Source organism: Gallus gallus, chromosome 12, assembly GCF_016699485.2.
Source record: "Gallus gallus isolate bGalGal1 chromosome 12, bGalGal1.mat.broiler.GRCg7b, whole genome shotgun sequence".
NCBI lineage: Eukaryota > Metazoa > Chordata > Aves > Galliformes > Phasianidae > Gallus > Gallus gallus.
This window is the reverse complement of record NC_052543.1, coordinates 1171878-1190037: the sequence shown is the minus strand read 5'-3', so window position 1 is coordinate 1190037 and position 18160 is coordinate 1171878. Positions and strand designations below refer to the sequence as shown.

Below are 18160 nucleotides of genomic sequence, written 5' to 3'. Positions count from 1 at the left end.
ACAACCTGCAGGATTATTCTTTTTAAAGGAAGCTCAGCTATTTCAATCATGTTTTTAAGTGGGTCAGTGAAGGCACGGATGTTTGATCAGAGGTGATGGATGAGTGACACAGGAACACACTCTCCAGCCTTGTTTTCCAAAGCAGTGCCAGATGTGAATCAGAGGAATTGACCCCAGAGATACAGTTCCTGGGGTGCTGTGTTGCTGCTGTGCCATGAAGAAGGAAGAGATTCACAAAGGAGTGTTTCTGAGACGCAGTGGCTGCACAGTACAAACCCATGCGCTGGAGCTGCAGCCACGTCATCACCTGCTCTCTGCTGGTGCTCTGAAGTCCAACACCGATAGTTTCAGAGGACCACAGCAGGGAACACCTCCCTCCAGAAGTCCAATGGAAGCCTATTCCGTGTGAACTTACTGAGCTGTGTGCCTGGGGAGCGGCAGAAGATACCCACACTCATTGACTTCCTGCCAGCGGTGTCCTTCAGTGTCGATTCACACACTGTGCTTTGGGCTGCCTATGGCACTGCCAGGCGCTGTGCAGGGGCTGCCCGGTGCTGAAGGGACAGCTGTTGGTTTTCTTCCCTGCCGTCTGTTGGGGTATATCGGGATTTCCTCCCAGTGCAGCAACACCAATTCACAGAGAGCCAATGGAAACGTGACAGTTGGGATGTGGTTCTTCAAAAAGGAGCGTTGTGGTTTATCGTTGTTTGTTTTCTTCTTTAACATCCTCAAAATGGCAACAAATATCCAGGAGTTGTATTTTGTTCTGCTGAAGTAAGTGCATTTATGCTACCTGACTTAAACTGTGCTTTCTGCTTAAATGGCTTTACGTTCTAACTGGTCAAATAGAACGAACGGGCTGTTGAATAGTGCAGCTTATCCTTCTGCTTTGACTTATTTGCTGCTCTTCTGCAGTACGTAGCAAACCTTACAAAGGTATGTAAGCTTGGGCAGGGTCACTAAGGAGTACCTACAATCCCAACGCAGGCAGACCTGTTAAAAGGCAAAAAGTGCTATGATTCCTTCTGCCTCTGTCAAAACCAGAGCTCCACATCACACAAATGCAAGTGACAAAAGCATGGGGAGAAATACAGAGCGCAGTTCTGTGCTCTGGTGCAGCTGGAAATGGTTACAGTTTGCAAGTGACACTGACTGGTGTGAAGCTCGAGTAATATTCCACCATTGGATTAATCCTATTTGTTCTAGCATAATGGTTGTAAAAATCAGATTTAGACAAGAGTACAAGTAATGCGAGATTAGCAGGCTTCTCACTCAGCACGTGAAGGACAAGCTGTTGGCACTGACTACACAGAGAGCAGCAGCACCCCTGCAGTCTCCAGCAGACACGTGCTTCTGCAGAGGGGCGCACTGAGCTTCCCTTGGCTGTGCTGGGGCTCCCAGCTCTGCAATGGGAACCCAGCACCTCCCTGTGGATGAGAATCCAGAGCTGGACAGCCATGAACAACGGTCAAACTAATGTTAGAACAGGTGTTTCTACTTCCTTGTCTGACACAAACTGTAAATTCAGTCCGGGATTTCACTGAAAGCCCCTCCCCCCCACCCTCATACCCCTCCCCCAAAAAACCACAACAACAGAAAAAATACGTTTCCAAATCATTTATTTCCTGAAGTATCAGACTACCCATCCCCATCATTTTACACAACACAAGATAAGGATACGAACAAAGTGAATTTATTTACAAAGCTATTTGACAACTACACTATGCTATACTAATACATTTTAGTGTTAACTAACTCTCTATGCTATCAACTCCATTGTTTGCTGGCTCAGTCTCTGCATTCAGTCTTTGTATGTAAGGTCACACGGGCGCAGTCATCTGGGCTCTCCTCTTCCGTCCGTTTCCTCCGTGGCTGTTCCGGAGCAGCTGAGCACCGTCTCCTTGAAGGTCGGATGACAGGAGAAGGCTGAGCAAAACAAATGCAAAAGAGAAGAGTTGGTTGCCACCAGGTCAAGAGGGACAATCACAAAGAGAAGGGAAGAAAGACTTTGAACTGCAAAAGAGAAAGCTGTGTATGAACAGGTCTGTCGTTTGGTTCCGACCTCCAACTCAGGCTAAAGCATTTTGAAACTGGAAACGCAGATGCAGAACATTTCCCGTCATCTTCAGCTCCTCCACTGCCCTGCCTTATCTCATGGGCACACCCCTCCCAGCCAGGAACGTTCTGTGTGCTGGGCCACGAGCACAGACACTGACATACCTCCCTCGGCGCAGAAGGCGCGTCCTCTTCTCCCCGACGATCTTCCAGCAGGTCGCGCTTCCAAGAGCCGCTGTTCTTCAACTCCCTTGCAGTTCACGAACTGTCAAGACAAGAACTGCCTTGCCGTCCGCTATTTCCCTATCCACTGCCATCAGCCCCCCACAGCCCCAGGGCTGCCCTCCCCCTGCCCCTCGCACAGCCCGCACTGGGCTGCCAGCCCATCACCTGCAGCTGCCCTGGTGGGGCCGCAGCTGCAAGCGGGGCAGTGCGGGGCTGCTGGGGCTGCCAGGGAGGCGGCTGCAGCACGAGTACCTTCCTGTGAGCAGAAGGCGCGTCTTCTTCTCCGTGATGCTCTGCTGGCAGGACGGGTCTCTGCAGAGCTGCTGTTCTTCTGCTAGCGCTGGGGCAGCATCAGGCTTTGGTCTTCATCGTACTGAGGGGAGAGTGGTGTCCCAGGGCGCAGTGGCTCATCTGAAACAGAGATTCTTTTCAGCAACTTTCACTATCGTACTCTATAAATTAACTACCTCCCAGTCACCCATCTTTCTATCCTGCATCCCCCTATCAGCTATCTGGCTATGATCTAACTACATCACTACTAACTCTTGCCTGCTGCTAACTACCTTGCTATCCACAATCTACCTCACTACCAATAACCCACCTAGCTATCTGCTAACTGTTCACTACCTGTACCACCATCAACTATCTATCTCACTATCTACGTCGCTATCAACTAATCTACATCACTATCAAGTAATCTACGTCACTATCAACTAATCTACGTTGCTACCAACTACCATACTACCCACTATCTATCTATACAACAACTATCTCTATCTCCTCACATTCCTCATCTACATCTACCGGCCCCTGATCCCTCCCGGGGCTGCTCTCCTCCCGTCCCTCACACTGCCCGCTCTGGGCTGCCAGCCCGTGATCTCCCTGCTGGTAGGCGGGGCTGCTGGGGGCTGCTGGCGGCTGCGAAGGAAGCCGGGGGCTGCAGCACGGCCAGAGGAGGGGCTGCAGCCAAGGAAGCCAGGGGCTGCAGCACGGCCAGAGGGGCTGCAGCCACCACCGGCCCCAGCAGCACGGGCACTGCCAGCCAGGGGTGGCAAGGGCAGGCAGGGCGGCCCAGGGAGCCCGCAGCGGCGGTGGGCACGGCGCGAGGTTGGGCGCCGTGAGAGGCCGCAGGTGGCACGGTGAGAACACCGTGCGGACGGGCGCGATGCGGGCGGTGGGTGGCGGCAGCGGGCAGGGCGCCAGGAGCCGCCACGTGTCGCCGCGTGCTGCTGCAGCGGGGGCCGGCAGGGCGGCAGCGGCCGCTCGTGGCGGCGGACGGGCGGCGTCGGCCGGGGCTCTCCTCTTCGGCCCGGCTCTTCCTCGGCCGCGGAGGCGCGGGCGGGCATCGCCGCTGGAGTCGGCGGGACGGCGGAGGAGGAGCTGCAAGAAACGCGGAGAGCGGAGTCGGTCGGCACCGGGTCGAGGGGGAGAACGAGGAGGAGAAGCGGGACCGCGCGTCGCGTCGCGTCGCGTCGCGGCACGGAGAGCCCTCGGCTCCTCCGCTGCCCGGGCTCCTCTCCCGGCTCGCCCCTCGCCGCCAGGAGAACCTTCCGGGCGCCGGGCCGCGTACAGACACGGCCGTACCTCGCCGTGCGCGGAAGGCGCGTCCTCTCCTCGCCGGGCGCTCTCCGCCCTCCTGCGGCGTTTGCCGGGCACGCCGAAGGCCGAGCGGTCGTTGGCTCCGCGCCGGCTCTCCCCGCGCCGAAGGCGACCGCCCGTCTGCGTGCCGCGGCCCTCGGCGAAGGGCGAAGCGGCCCCCGAGGCCTCGGACGGCCCCTCCGCTTCCCGGGCGGGCGGCGTTCGTGCCGCGGACGGCTCCTTCGCCGGGCCTCGGCTCCGCGTGTGCCGGCGGCGGGCTGGCATGGTGCGGAGCGGCCGGGTCGCGTCCTGCCGGCTGCCCGCGGCTCCCGACTGGCTCCGGGTTCCAACCGCCCCCGCCGCGAGGAGCGCAACGGCCGCTCAGCCCCACGCGCCCACCGCGGCCCCGCGCTGCCGGAGCTCGAGGAGCGTTGGACGCCGCTCTCAGCCGCGGGGTTGCGGTGCGCGGTGGTGCCGCGTGGAGCCGGGGGTCGCGTCGGGCACCGACGGCGCTTCTGGCGGAGGGCATCCTGTGGTTCTCCGTTTTGTGCTAACGATATTAAAGGGGTTCTCATTACGAGGAATGCCTGTCAGTGTAGCCTGGGATTTATACACGTTAAAAAATGTGATCACAAATTCGGATTAAATGTCATTGCAGTACCATCTGCAAACAACACTCAACTGGGAGGCGCTGCAGAGAGATGCTGGCAAATTGGAGGGCTGGGCAACTGCGCAGTTGATAGGAAGATAACGAGAGCAAGTGGTGGATTCTGCCGCTGGGATGGGACAGCCGTGGCTCTGTGCACACCCTGCGGGAGGGGAGGCTGCAGAGCTGCCCCAAAAGGGCTCTGGGGGTTCTGGTGAACGGCAAGTTGCATCTGAGCCGGCAGCGTGCCCCGACAGCCCAAAGGGCCAACCATACCCTGGGGCGCATCGGCCCAGCACTCCCCAGGAAAGGACCGTCCCACTCTGCTCTGCTCTGCTCTGCTCTGCCCGGTGCAGCCTGTGAGAATGTCGGACACCGCTTCCTGAAGCGGTTGCATTCTGCTTGGGATCTGTGCCCAGCAGTGCCCGCAGCCTGCCCTGCTGCGCCGTGAGAAGGCAGGTCCTAGCCTGGGCTCAGATGGCTGCAGGCTCTCGTTGCTGTTGGTTCCTAAGGCTTCCAAGGCGCTGCTTTGGCATCCCCCACTTAGCCAGGTGCCGCTCCCCCCATCCCCTTGGCTGGCTTATGTGCAGCTGTTCTGTTTTCGAGCTGTTCTCCGGTCCTTATCCTTATGGCCTTCATTCTCCTTGTTATTCTGGACCTAGCGCCTGTGAAAGTGCTTGGAATCCCTTGTTTTCTAATACTCTCTACGTAAACTATCTCTATTTGCCCCTTATGTCTACCTTGTGAAGCTGCTTTCTCTTTTCCTGCTATGAAGCCCTTCTTTCTATACTGCAGGGACCCGATTTTGCCCTTCAATTCCCCCCTTTTCTATAATCTAGCAGGACTTCTACCTGCTGGATTCTCTAATCTATTCTTTGTGTCCCAAAATAGGTCCCACTTTCCACCTTTTGCCTTAGCTCATGTTTCTTCCATATCTCGTATTCTTTTCTTGTATTTCGGCACAGGCAGGCAGAGCACTTTATCATCACATGGGTAAAACCAACAATCAGTACTAAGATGATACAAACTAGGAAGAGCTGCTTTAAGCATCCTAGATTTGGTAGCCAGCTAGTAAGCAAGTTCCGTAAATCTTCCTTCCAGTTGGTGTCATCCTGACTTGTCCTATGTAGGACTTTTGTCTGTTCTCAAATTTTCCTTAAATCTGTTTCAGTTCTTAAATCCCTACTGATGTAAGCACAGCAACTCTGATTTATTATTGTGCATACCCCTCCTTCCTTGGCTGTTAATAGGTCTAATGCCATCCTATTTTGGAGTACTACTTTGGATAAGGAGGATACCTCTTCTTGGATTGCCCGTAGTGCATCTGTTGTGGCACTCTCCATGATTTCCAGAGTTGCAGAGATATTTACTATAGCTTTTTCTAGCTGGATAACTCCTAGAGCTGGGATAAGAGCTCTCAGCTCTCAGAAAACTGTGGTATCCCTTGTTATATATAGCTAGGGGGTTGTATGTATGCTTAGTTCTAATTCAAGGGGTTCTCAGGAGTCCCCAAGGGATTTCCTCATGCACCGTGGTCTGGGGTATTAAGTATCCTGTAGTGCAAGTCCTTGTCCAATTTAAAGGTAATGCCTTTCGTGCCTGGCCGTCTCCACATAGCCACCGGTATCCATGAGGTAACTTAAATGGCCTGGCCATGTTTTCCTGATGAGTGAGTGACGCTCCCATCCCTACTATTCCGAGTATGTTCTTATCTGAGGCCCAATATGACTCTTTCTCAGTTTTTCTGTCTACAAAGATAGATCTAGTAAAGTTAATATCTCGTAAATCAAACTTAGGTCCCTTTTGTGACTTGTCTTCTATCCCAAACTTACACTTTCCGTGCTCTACCCAATCTGGAATTGTCCAATTTAGTGCCACTATCCCATAAAAAGGCACCTTTCCCTCCCCTCTGGGGAAGGCAGTGCATATCCAACAAGATTTGTTGAGAGCCTGGCCAATTTTATCAGTTATTTTTAAGCAGCTATTCTCTTGTCAAGCTGTGACTACTGCTCCAATCATGCTGACTATTATCAAAATCTTATGCATGCTTTTGGATCCTGATTTTCAGTGGTCCGCTCTATTCTGCTGTTCTCTGTGGTCCCGGTGCTTTCTTCAGGCAGGTATGACGTATCCACGGTGTAAGTCCCTCTACCTTGGCAGTGGTATGGGTGGTCAGGAGAATTTGGTAGGGTCCTTCCCACTTTGATTCCAGAGGTGAATCTGAGAGAGAGGTTTAACATAAACATAGTCGCCTGGCAATACATCATGCACTGGATCATCTAGGCCTCGTGCCCTGGCACCGAATACTGCTTGTTCAGTTTTCTTTAATTGCTTTGCCAAGCTGACCATATATTCACTCAACACCTTATCCCCCACCTGCATAGAGATTTCCTTTTGTACAGTATAAGGTCGCCCATAAAGAATCTCATGTGGGCTTAATCCATCCTTGCTTCGGGGTTTAGTCTGAATTCTCAGAAGTGCCAAAGGCAGTACCGGCGGCCAGTGAATCCCAGCCTCTTGGCCAAGTTTTACTATCTGTAATTTGATCAGGTGATTCATTTTTCCACCTGTCTGCTTGACTGCAGTCTATAAGGTTTGTGCAATTGCCAATCAATTCCCAATAATGTGCTTATTTTTTGGACCACCTTGGCAAAAATGTGGGCCTCGATCTGATGAGGTTGCTACAGGAGCCCCGAACCTTGGAATTAACAGCATGTAACAGCATTTTCGTTACTTCCCGAGCCTTATTAGTCCTACAGAGAAATACCTCTGGCCATCCCAAAAAGGTATCAGTTAGTACCAACATACAGCGATGCCCCCCTTTTCTTGCGAGTTTCAAGAAATCAATTTGTCACTGTTGCCCTGGAAGGTTCCCTTTCCCAACAGGCCCACTTGAACCCCTTTCCTGGTACTAGGATCGTACTTTGTACTGTCCGTTTGCCCAATACATTTTCTTATCCTCCCTTAGAACCAATTTCTATAAAATACCAAAGGGCAAAACAACATGTCCATCTGTCAGCCTGCTCTCTTCCTTCTAAATCATTAATTAGATTGCTATCCTCTTTAAAATATTTTACGGGTTTTGACTCAGGTTCAGAAATTTTAAGTTTACCGTCTGGAATTAAAGCCCTCTTCAACTGCCTGTTCTGCCACCTGATCCACCATCTTATCCCCAGTTTCCGGTACAGTGTTCCCTTCCTGATGTTCTTTACAATGTATAATAGCCACGCTCTTTGATAGATTTACATTATGCTGTTTTCCTTGTGTGTGAGCATTCCTTGCTCTTTTCAGATGGTGCTATGAGCGTGTAGCATCCCAAATACATAATTAGCATCTGTCCATATATTTCAGGCTCTTGTCGAGGCAGTTATTTCAGCCTTCTGAACGAAGGTCCCCACAGGTAATGGTTGTGCTTCGATGACCTTGTCAGTAGCAGTTACTGCATATCCTGCCTTACGGTTTCCTTGTCTCACAAAGCTGCTTCCATCAGTAACCCAGGTGTCTTCTGCATCTTCTAAGGATTCACCTTTCAGGTCCGACTGGCAGCAGTCCATAGCCACAGTTGTTTCAAAGCAGTCAATACTGGTTCTCCAGGAGTTCCGCTAAGGAAAGATGCTGGGTTGACAATATTAGTTGCAGTTATTTCTGCATCATCCTGCTGCACCAGGATGGCCTGGTATTTCAGGAACCTCTGGGGGTGAGAGCCAATGCCCTCTTTTACCTCCAATACAGTAGACACTGTATCAGATATTAAAACTGTTATTCTTTGGCCTAGTGTAAATTTACCAGGTTCTTGAATATTGAGCACTGGTGCAGCCACCGCCCTCAACCACTCTGGCCATCTCTTACTTACTTCATGAAGGGGCTTTACCAGCAGTCCGTAGCCGTGTATCCACAGTTGGCACCCTGCTGTCATTCCTGAGAATGTATGGAGTTCCTCGGCACTTTGTGGCTCAGGGGTTTGGCAGATGGCTTCTCTCCTGGCAGTCCTTAAGGTTCCAAGTCCGGCTGTAATCTCCTATCCCAGATAGGTCACTTGCTGTTGAGTTATTTGTGCCTCCTGTTGAGAAACTTGATAATCATTTTAACAGAGAAATTCAGCACACTCACAGTCCATTGCACACAGTCCTCTTTGTTTCTGTGGCATCCACGTGCTGCAGTAAAGTTCCACTGTGGGATGGAGGAACCCAAATCTCCGGCTCACGAGTTGACCAGTTCTCAAAATTCACTGGACTGTCCTCACAACCCTGGGTAACACTGTCCAGGTGAACTGAGTCTTTTTGTCCTGAATTGAGGCTCTCCTATTCAATGGCAAATAACCTTAGGCTTCCTTTGGCCAAACCAGGCAGAAAAGGCATCCTTCAAATCCAGAAGGTAAACTCCAGCTACTCATTCCCTAACTTAGTTCCTAAAGTGTATGGATTTGCCACCACGGAGTGCATACATTCAACTATTACATACAGTCAACTATTACTTGCCCTCCAATCTTGTACTAAACGATAGCACTTGCTATCCAATTTTTCATCGGCAAGATTGGAATATTGTACTTGGATTCACATTCAGTTAGTAATCCAAAATCCAAAAGTGATCTATTTTATCCTTCTACAGTTGCATATCCTCAAAGGGCACTGCTTTACCCTGACTAGGCTGGCCCTAGCTCTTGCTTTTATCTTGGGGCTGCATTTTGTCTCTACCAGGTATCCCTGGTACCCACACTCCTAAGCATACTTTATTTAAGATTTCTGTAACTTCTGGGGGTACACCACTGTTTTTCCCAGTTTGTGTTAAAGCCAGACTTACAATTTTCAATCAGTTAATGTTGTTTGACCCTTAGCTCCAGTTTTATTGAATTTAATCTCTGCATCCATTTTGTTCTAATAAGTCTTGCCAGAGTAATGGTTTTGGACAACGTGGCATGTACAAGAATTTATGTATTCCTACTGATTTTCTCAGCCCGTGAAAGTGCTTGGAATCCCTTGTTTTCTAATACTCTCTACATAAACTATCTCTATTTGCCCCTTATGTCTACCTTGTGAAGCTGCTTTCTCTTTTCCTGCTATGAAGCCCTTCTTTCTATACTGCAGGGACCTGATTTTGCCCTTCAGTTCTGGCAATCCCCGTCCCTTCCCTGAATGGTGTCTCATTCAATTTTGGTCAAGGTTGAAGCTCTGCTTTATGTTCCAGATGTCCTGCTTATGCAGGATAATCAGCCTTCCCGAGACAAGGTGTTTCTCTTCAAAGATCCAAGGCTGCCATTAATAAGAAGCAGGGACAGACATCCTTGTGATGAGGCACGTGTCCAAAACAGCAACTGGTTAGAAGAGACTGAGTGTCCCCCTGCCCAAACCTGGGTAATCCAGGAGTGTGATATCTCCCCAGATGACCACCAAAGATGACCAAAGACCCCCATGCAAGTGCAGAAGATTCCCGTATGTTCTGTAACCTCATACTTCCATAGGCCTACAAACAGGCAACAGGTAGGTGTGACTTCAGTGTTGGGCGAGCATGCAGAGAGTGTAAAAACTCCATGCCGTTGATTTGTGGAGATTTCCCACCTTGCGGGTGCTGAGGAGCTGTTCAGTATCCAGTGGAGCGATATTGTAATGTCATAAGCAGGAACTGGGGAGATTGATGCCTTAAAGTCGGCATGTTGGTATTTTCCTGCACGCTATCACAGTGATGACTGGAGTTTGGGGAGGTTGGTTCATTTGACTTAAGGGTATTATTGTTTTGCTGATCAGTAAGCTGGGTAATGTACAATCCACGGGGGACAAAGTTCCCCAAATGACTGCGTTGTGGGATATTGAGGGAAGTCGCAGGGAGGCCTCGTAGCTTGAAGGAAACTGATAACATATTGCAATCTCTGGTGTCCAGTGTGTATTTGGGAAGATCAAGGAAAATGGCTAGTAAATGGTTCTCTGTGATGCCATTTTGCAATTAATGTTATCTTATAGCAGAGAAGGAAAATGGGATGAAGCGCTGTGTGCGGATTTGCTCCTTGAATTAAGAAATGGTGATGAAAGATGTCAGAAATGTGGGTTAGTGTCCACGGACACAAATGTTTTGGCTTTGGAAAAATAGAGGGCAATGTCTACAATACAGTGATGTTGTTCAGCATGTAGTGTAGGTAAAAGATGTAAGATGATGGAGGCAGAGGAGAGAGAAAGGAGAACATAGAGCTCCTGTTACCCACTGTGGTAGGTCGGGCAGTGAGGAAAAGGGGAGTAAGAAGTCCAAGAGGAACAGCCAGAAGAACATTTCAACCCAATGGCTGTAAGGACCAGAGGGGGAAGAGCAGCAGTTCAAGCCATTTGAAGAGAAGTGGTGGGCCCAGAGGGAACTCCAGTAGATGATCAAGAATGTTTTTCTACTTCAGATGTAATGACATGGAAGGAAATGTTGGGAACTGATAGGGAAGATCCCAAAAAAGTGGGGCAGGTTATGGGAATGATAATTGAGAATCGCGGTCTGGATGGGGAAGATCTGCAGGTTCTGTGCAATGCTTTCCTGACCGGAGGGGAGGCGGGCTGTGTTAGCTAGGGCTGAGGAAGGGGCAGAATGGGGACACGCTGAGGCTGCACAGGCAGGAAGAAGAGAAGACTGCTTCCCAAGGAGGTCAGTGCAAAGGGATGTGACACTCTGCCTTCCCTGCTGGTGTTATGTCTTGCAAAAAGCTCTCCTTGCAGGAAGGCGGCTCCGTCCTGTCAGAGCTGGGGGATCCATCTGGGCAGACAGCAACCCCTTCTGCAGCTGGAAGAAGCTGCCAAGCTGTCAGAGTCCACCTCGAAAGAGAAAAAGAAAAAACTGCATACATTGCTTATGCAACAAAATGTTGCTTGTTTATAGTGGCATTTACAAGGTGCAGGGAAAGCTGATATCCTCCTCAATGATGAGGGCTGAAAACCTAATTAAAATGTGTTATAACATCAAGTGATGCATTTCTGCCCCTACTGCTCCATTTTAACACAGGTAATTGGCTGCAGAAGCAATCACTGTTCTTGTAATACAGAACAGCAAAATGCTGTGTAAACCTTGGTAAGAGGAGTGTAAGATAGCACTTGGTAGCAAACCCCATTATGGATCTTGGGACGGTTTTGGATGCTGTGCCAAGGCAGAAGCCACCTTCAACCAATGTGGCAGAAGAAGGAGACAGCAGTATTTCTTAAAGCCAAAAGCAACAGTGGCTCTGAGCAAGCCGTCGGCCACGTCAGCATGTGCAGTGAGATTACCTTTCCTTTCACCTTGGAATCAGCTACAGCTCTGCTCATTTTGTCATCTGATGAGTTCACATGGACAGTGAATTTACATGAAGCAAAAGCAAAATGGTTTTAAGTTGAAGGAGGGAAGATTTAGGTTGGATGTCAGGGGGAAGTTCTTTACTATGGGAGTGGTGAGGTGGTGGAACAGCTGCCCAGAGAGGCTGTGGATGCCCCGTCCACCCCTGGAGGTGTTGAAGGGGCCCTGGGCAGCCTGGTGTGGTATTAAATGTGGAGGTTGGTGGGCCTGCCTGTGGCAGGGTGTTGGAGCTTCATGATCCTTGAGGTCCCTTCCAACCCAAGCTGCTCTATGGTTCTATGAAATGTAGGGTGTAAGGAACATAATGTTCAAGGGTGGTTGTTGCTGGTATGAGAAGGTGGAACTCTTGCTTTAATACCTGTTAGTTGTGTTAGTGTTATAGGAGGAGCACAAGTACAAACTACAGGATTATTCTTTTTAAAGGAAGCTCAGCTATTACATTCATGTTTTTAAGTGGGTCAGTGAAGGCACGGATGTTTGATCAGAGGTGATGGATGAGTGACACAGGAACACACTCTGCAGCCTTGTTTTCGAAAGCAGTGCCCGATGTGAATCAGAGGAATTGACCCCAGAATTACAGTTCCTGGGGTGCTGTGTTGCTGCTGTGCCATGAAGAAGGAAGAGATTCTGACCACTGTTTTGGTAATTCTGGAATTCATTTTATGGCAACTTCTACAGAAGGTGTTGCGGTCCTTTTCTCTTCTGTAGCTGTGAAGTCCAGGCCCCGTCATGAGAAAATCTTTGGTTTTGTTGGCCAGGGAACTTTTTTGGTTAATTCCCAGGTTAGAGAACAATAGAAAATAAAGTGGCAATCCTTTAGTTGTCTAATAGCTCTTCCTTTCACCTCCCTGCAACAGCTGGCCTTCTCATCGTCACAGCCTGCACTGAGAACTACTGCAGCAGCATCATATCTATCCCACCATCCCCTATCTATTTATTTATCCTGTCATCCACCGACTCTCAGCCCTTGTCACCCAGGGCTGCTCTTTCCCTGCCCCACAACAGCACCGACGATATCCTTCCTAAAGTCATGGAGCCCGGGTAGGACAGGTTTCCCATTAGGGCTGTGATTTATACATATCCAGCCATGCGCTCCTTGCAGCAAACAGAAGCACTGTGGGAGGATGCATTTGTTGTATGGCTTTTTTGGGTCACTTTTCTGTCTTGTACCCACCAGCGTGTCTTCCTGGGAATACTTACATTACACGACCACAGAAATGCCTATCGTAGCACTGGTTGTTCTACTCAAGGTATTTCTTGTGAGTTTTTGTCTGTACCACTGTGCCCCGCACTGCCAGGCGCTGTGCAGGGGCTGCCCGGTGCTGAAGGGACAGCTGTTGGTTTTCTTCCCTGCCGTCTGTTGGGGTATATCGGGATTTCCTCCCAGTGCAGCAACACCAATTCACAGAGAGCCAATGGAAACGTGACGGTTGGGATCTGGTTCTTCAAAAAGGAGCGTTGTGGTTTATCGTTGTTTGTTTTCTTCGTTAACATCCTCAAAATGGCAATAAATATCCAGGAGTTGTATTTTGTTCTGCTGAAGTAAGTGCATTTATGCTACCTGACTTAAACTGTGCTTTCTGCTGAAATGGCTTTACGTTCTAACTGGTCAAATAGAACAAATGGGCTGTCGAATAGTGCAGCTTATCCTTCTGCTTTGACTTATTTGCTGCTCTTCTGCAGTACATAGCAAACCTTGCAAATAATTCTGCAACTGTCCAACATCAAATTTCTACAAACAAACGTTGGTGTGCAGCCCTTGCCTTTTGGTATGTAAGCTTGGGCAGGGTCACTAAGGAGTACCTACAATCCCAACGCAGGCAGACCTGTTGAAAGGCAAAAACTGCTATGATTCCTTCTGCCTTTGTCAAAACCAGAGCTCCACGTCACACAAATGCAAGTGACAAAAGCATGGGGAGAAATACAGAGCACAGTTCTGTGCTCTGGTGCAGCTGGAAGTGGTTACAAACAGTTTGCAAGTGACACTGACTGGTGTGAAGCTCGAGTAATATTCCACCATTGGGTTAATCCTATTTGTTCTAGCATAATGGTTGTAAAAATCAGATTTAGACAAGAGTACAAGTAATGCGAGATTAGCAGGCTTCTCACTCAGCACGTGAAGGACAAGCTGTTGGCACTGACTACACAGAGAGCAGCAGCACCCCTGCAGTCTCCAGCAGACACGTGCTTCTGCAGAGGGGCGCACTGAGCTTCCCTTGGCTGTGCTGGGGCTCCCAGCTCTGCAATGGGAACCCAGCACCTCCCTGTGGATGAGAATCCAGAGCTGGACAGCCATGAACAATGGTCAAGCTAATGTTAGAACAGGTGTTTCTACTTCCTTGTGTGACACAAACTGTAAATTCAGTCCAGGATTTCACTGAAAGCCCCTCCTGCCCACCCCCCTACCCCTCCCCCAAAAAACCACAACAACAGAAAAAATACGTTTCCAAATCATTTATTTCCTGAAGTATCAGACTACCCATCCCCATCATTTTACACAACACAAGATAAGGATACGAACAAAGTCTATTTATTTACAAAGCTATTTGACAACTGCACTATGCTATGCTAATACATTTTAGTGTTAACTAACTCTCTATGCTATCTACTCCGCTGTTCGCTGGCTCAGTCTCTGCATTCAGTCTCTGCATGGCAGTTCACACGGGCGCAGTCATCTGGGCTCTCCTCTTCCGTCCGTTTCCTCCGTGGCTGTTCCGGAGCAGCTGAGCATCGTCTCCTTGAAGGTCGGATGACAGGAGAAGGCTGAGCAAAACAAATGCAAAAGAGAAGAGTTGGTTCCCACCAGGTCAAGAGGGACAATCACAAAGAGAAGGGAAGAAAGACTTTGAACTGCAAAAGAGAAAGCTGTGTATGAACAGGTCTGTCGTTTGGTTCCGACCTCCAACTCAGGCTAAAGCATTTTGAAACTGGAAACGCAGATGCAGAACATTTCCCGTCATCTTCAGCTCCTCCACTGCCCTGCCTTATCTCATGGGCACACCCCTCCCAGCCAGGAACGTTCTGTGTGCTGGGCCACGAGCACGGACACTGACATACCTCCCTCGGCGCAGAAGGCGCGTCCTCTTCTCCCCGACGATCTTCCAGCAGGTCACGCTTCCAAGAGCCGCTGTTCTTCAACTCCCTTGCAGTTCACGTACTGTCAAGACAAGAACTGCCTTGCCGTCCGCTATTTCCCTATCCACTGCCATCAGCCCCCCACAGCCCCAGGGCTGCCCTCCCCCTGCCCCTCGCACAGCCCGCACTGGGCTGCCAGCCCATCACCTGCAGCTGCCCTGGTGGGGCCGCAGCTGCAAGCGGGGCAGTGCGGGGCTGCTGGGGCTGCCAGGGAGGCGGCTGCAGCACGAGTACCTTCCTGTGAGCAGAAGGCGCGTCTTCTTCTCCGTGATGCTCTGCTGGCAGGACGGGTCTCTGCAGAGCTGCTGTTCTTCTGCTGGTGATGGAGCAGCATCAGGCGTTGGTCTTCATCGTACTGGAGGGGAGAGTGGTGTCCCAGGATGCAGAGGTTCATCTGAAACAGAGATTCTTTTTAGTAACGTTCTATATCATACTCTATAAACTAACTGTCTCCCAGTCACCCGTCATTCTATCCTGCATCCCCCTATCAGCTATCTGGCTATGATCTAACTACATCACTACTAACTGTTGCTTGCTGCTAACTACTTTGCTATCCATAAACTAACTCTCTACCAATAACCCCTAGCTATCTGCTATCTGTTCACTACCTGTATACAACCATCAGCTATCTATCTCACTATCTACGTCGCTACCAACTATTATGCTACCCACTAACTATCTACGTCGCTATCAACTATCTACTACCATGCTACCCACTATCTATCTATACAACAACTATCTCTATATCCTCTTCTTCATCATCTATTTCTACCGGCCCCTGATCCCCCCCGGGGCTGCTCTCCTCCCGTCCCTCACACTGCCCTCTCTGGGCTGCCAGCCCGTGATCTCCCTGCTGGTAGGCGGGGCTGCTGGGGGCTGCTGGCGGCTGCGAAGGAAGCCGGGGGCTGCAGCACGGCCAGAGGAGGGGCTGCAGCCAAGGAAGCCAGGGGCTGCAGCACGGCCAGAGGAGGGGCTGCAGCCAAGGAAGCCAGGGGCTGCAGCACGGCCAGAGGGGCTGCAGCCACCACCGGCCCCAGCAGCACGGGCACTGCCAGCCAGGGGTGGCAAGGGCAGGCAGGGCGGCCCAGGGAGCCCGCAGCGGCGGTGGGCACGGCGCGAGGTTGGGCGCCGTGAGAGGCCGCAGGTGGCACGGTGAGAACACCGTGCGGACGGGCGCGATGCGGGCGGTGGGTGGCGGCAGCGGGCAGGGCGCCAGGAGCCGCCACGTGTCGCCGCGTGCTGCTGCAGCGGGGGCCGGCAGGGCGGCAGCGGCCGCTCGTGGCGGCGGACGGGCGGCGTCGGCCGGGGCTCTCCTCTTCGGCCCGGCTCTTCCTCGGCCGCGGAGGCGCGGGCGGGCATCGCCGCTGGAGTCGGCGGGACGGCGGAGGAGGAGCTGCAAGAAACGCGGAGAGCGGAGTCGGTCGGCACCGGGTCGAGGGGGAGAACGAGGAGGAGAAGCGGGACCGCGCGTCGCGTCGCGTCGCGTCGCGTCGCGGCACGGAGAGCCCTCGGCTCCTCCGCTGCCCGGGCTCCTCTCCCGGCTCGCCCCTCGCCGCCAGGAGAACCTTCCGGGCGCCGGGCCGCGTACAGACACGGCCGTACCTCGCCGTGCGCGGAAGGCGCGTCCTCTCCTCGCCGGGCGCTCTCCGCCCTCCTGCGGCGTTTGCCGGGCACGCCGAAGGCCGAGCGGTCGTCGGCTCCGCGCCGGCTCTCCCCGCGCCGAAGGCGACCGCCCGTCTGCGTGCCGCGGCCCTCGGCGAAGGGCGAAGCGGCCCCCGAGGCCTCGGACGGCCCCTCCGCTTCCCGGGCGGGCGGCGTTCGTGCCGCGGACGGCTCCTTCGCCGGGCCTCGGCTCCGCGTGTGCCGGCGGCGGGCTGGCATGGTGCGGAGCGGCCGGGTCGCGTCCTGCCGGCTGCCCGCGGCTCCCGACTGGCTCCGGGTTCCAACCGCCCCCGCCGCGAGGAGCGCAACGGCCGCTCAGCCCCACGCGCCCACCGCGGCCCCGCGCTGCCGGAGCTCGAGGAGCGTTGGACGCCGCTCTCAGCCGCGGGGTTGCGGTGCGCGGTGGTGCCGCGTGGAGCCGGGGGTCGCGTCGGGCACCGACGGCGCTTCTGGCGGAGGACATCCTGTGGTTCTCCGTTTTGTGCTAACGATATTAAAGGGGTTCTCATTACGAGGAATGCCTGTCAGTGTTGCCTGGGATTTTTGATTAAATGTCATTGCAGTACCATCAGCAAACAACGCTCAACTGGGAGGCGCTGCAGAGAGATGCTGACAAATTGGAGGGCTGGGCAACGGCGCAGTTGATCTGAAGTTAAGGAGAGCAAGTGGTGGATTCTGCTTCTGGGATGGGACAGCCCTGGCTCTGTGCACACCCTGCGGGAGGGGAGGCTGCAGAGCAGCCCCCCAAAAGGGCTCTGGGGGTTCTGGTGAACGGCAAGTTGCATCTGAGCCGGCAGCGTGCCCCGACAGCCCAAAGGGCCAACCGTACCCTGGGGCGCATCCGGCCCAGCACTCCCCAGGAAAGGACCGTCCCGCTCTGCTCTGCTCTGCTCTGCCCGGTGCAGCCCGTGAGAATGTCCGACACCGCTTCCTGAAGCGGTTGCATTCTGCTTGGGATCTGTGCCCAGCAGTGCCCGCAGCCTGCCCTGCTGCGCCGTGAGAAGGCAGGTCCTAGCCTGGGCTCAGATGGCTGCAGGCCCTCGTTGCTGTTGGTTCCTAAGGCTTCCAAGGCGATGCTTTGGCATCCCCCACTTAGCCAGGTGCCGCTCCCCCCACCCCCTTGGCTGGCTTATGCGCAGCTGTTCTGTTTTCGAGCTGTTCTCCGGTCCTTATCCTTATGGCCTTCATTCTCCTTGTTATTCTGGACCTAGCGCCTGTGAAAGTGCTTGGAATCCCTTGTTTTCTAATACTCTCTACGTAAACTATCTCTATTTGCCCCTTATGTCTACCTTGTGAAGCTGCTTTCTCTTTTCCTGCTATGAAGCCCTTCTTTCTATACTGCAGGGACCCGATTTTGCCCTTCAATTCCCCCCTTGTCTATAATCTAGCAGGACTTCTACCTGCTAGATTCTCTAATCTATTCTTTGTGTCCCAAAATAGGTCCCAGTTTCCACCTTTTGCCTTAGCTCATGTTTCTTCCATATCTCGTATTCTTTTCTTGTATTTCGGCACAGGCAGGCAGAGCACTTTATCATCACATGGGTAAAACCAACAATCAGTACT

The 18160-nt window shown here is 52.2% G+C and overlaps 1 protein-coding gene across 3 annotated transcripts; it reads right to left on the bottom strand.

Moving 5' to 3' along the window:
- Positions 1-1602: 1602 nt before the first annotated feature.
- LOC107056868 (proline-rich protein 36-like) lies at positions 1603-17069 on the bottom strand. 3 transcript variants are annotated; one of them, XM_040646441.2, is made up of 5 exons: positions 16538-17069; positions 15615-16328; positions 15170-15576; positions 14858-14957; positions 14240-14563 (listed from the first exon to the last, which is right to left on the bottom strand). In XM_040646441.2, exons 1-2 carry the CDS (start codon positions 16814-16816, stop codon positions 15660-15662), a joined length of 948 nt encoding a protein of 315 aa, XP_040502375.1. In that variant the 5' UTR covers positions 16817-17069; the 3' UTR covers positions 14240-14563; positions 14858-14957; positions 15170-15576; positions 15615-15659. The 3 variants fall into 3 exon arrangements, with proteins under 3 accessions (XP_040502374.1, XP_040502375.1, XP_040502373.1); XM_040646440.2 differs by lacking the exons at positions 14240-14563; positions 14858-14957 and adding exons at positions 1603-1926; positions 2221-2320 and having other exon boundaries at positions 15170-16328; XM_040646439.2 differs by having other exon boundaries at positions 15170-16328.
- Positions 17070-18160: the final 1091 nt, after the last annotated feature.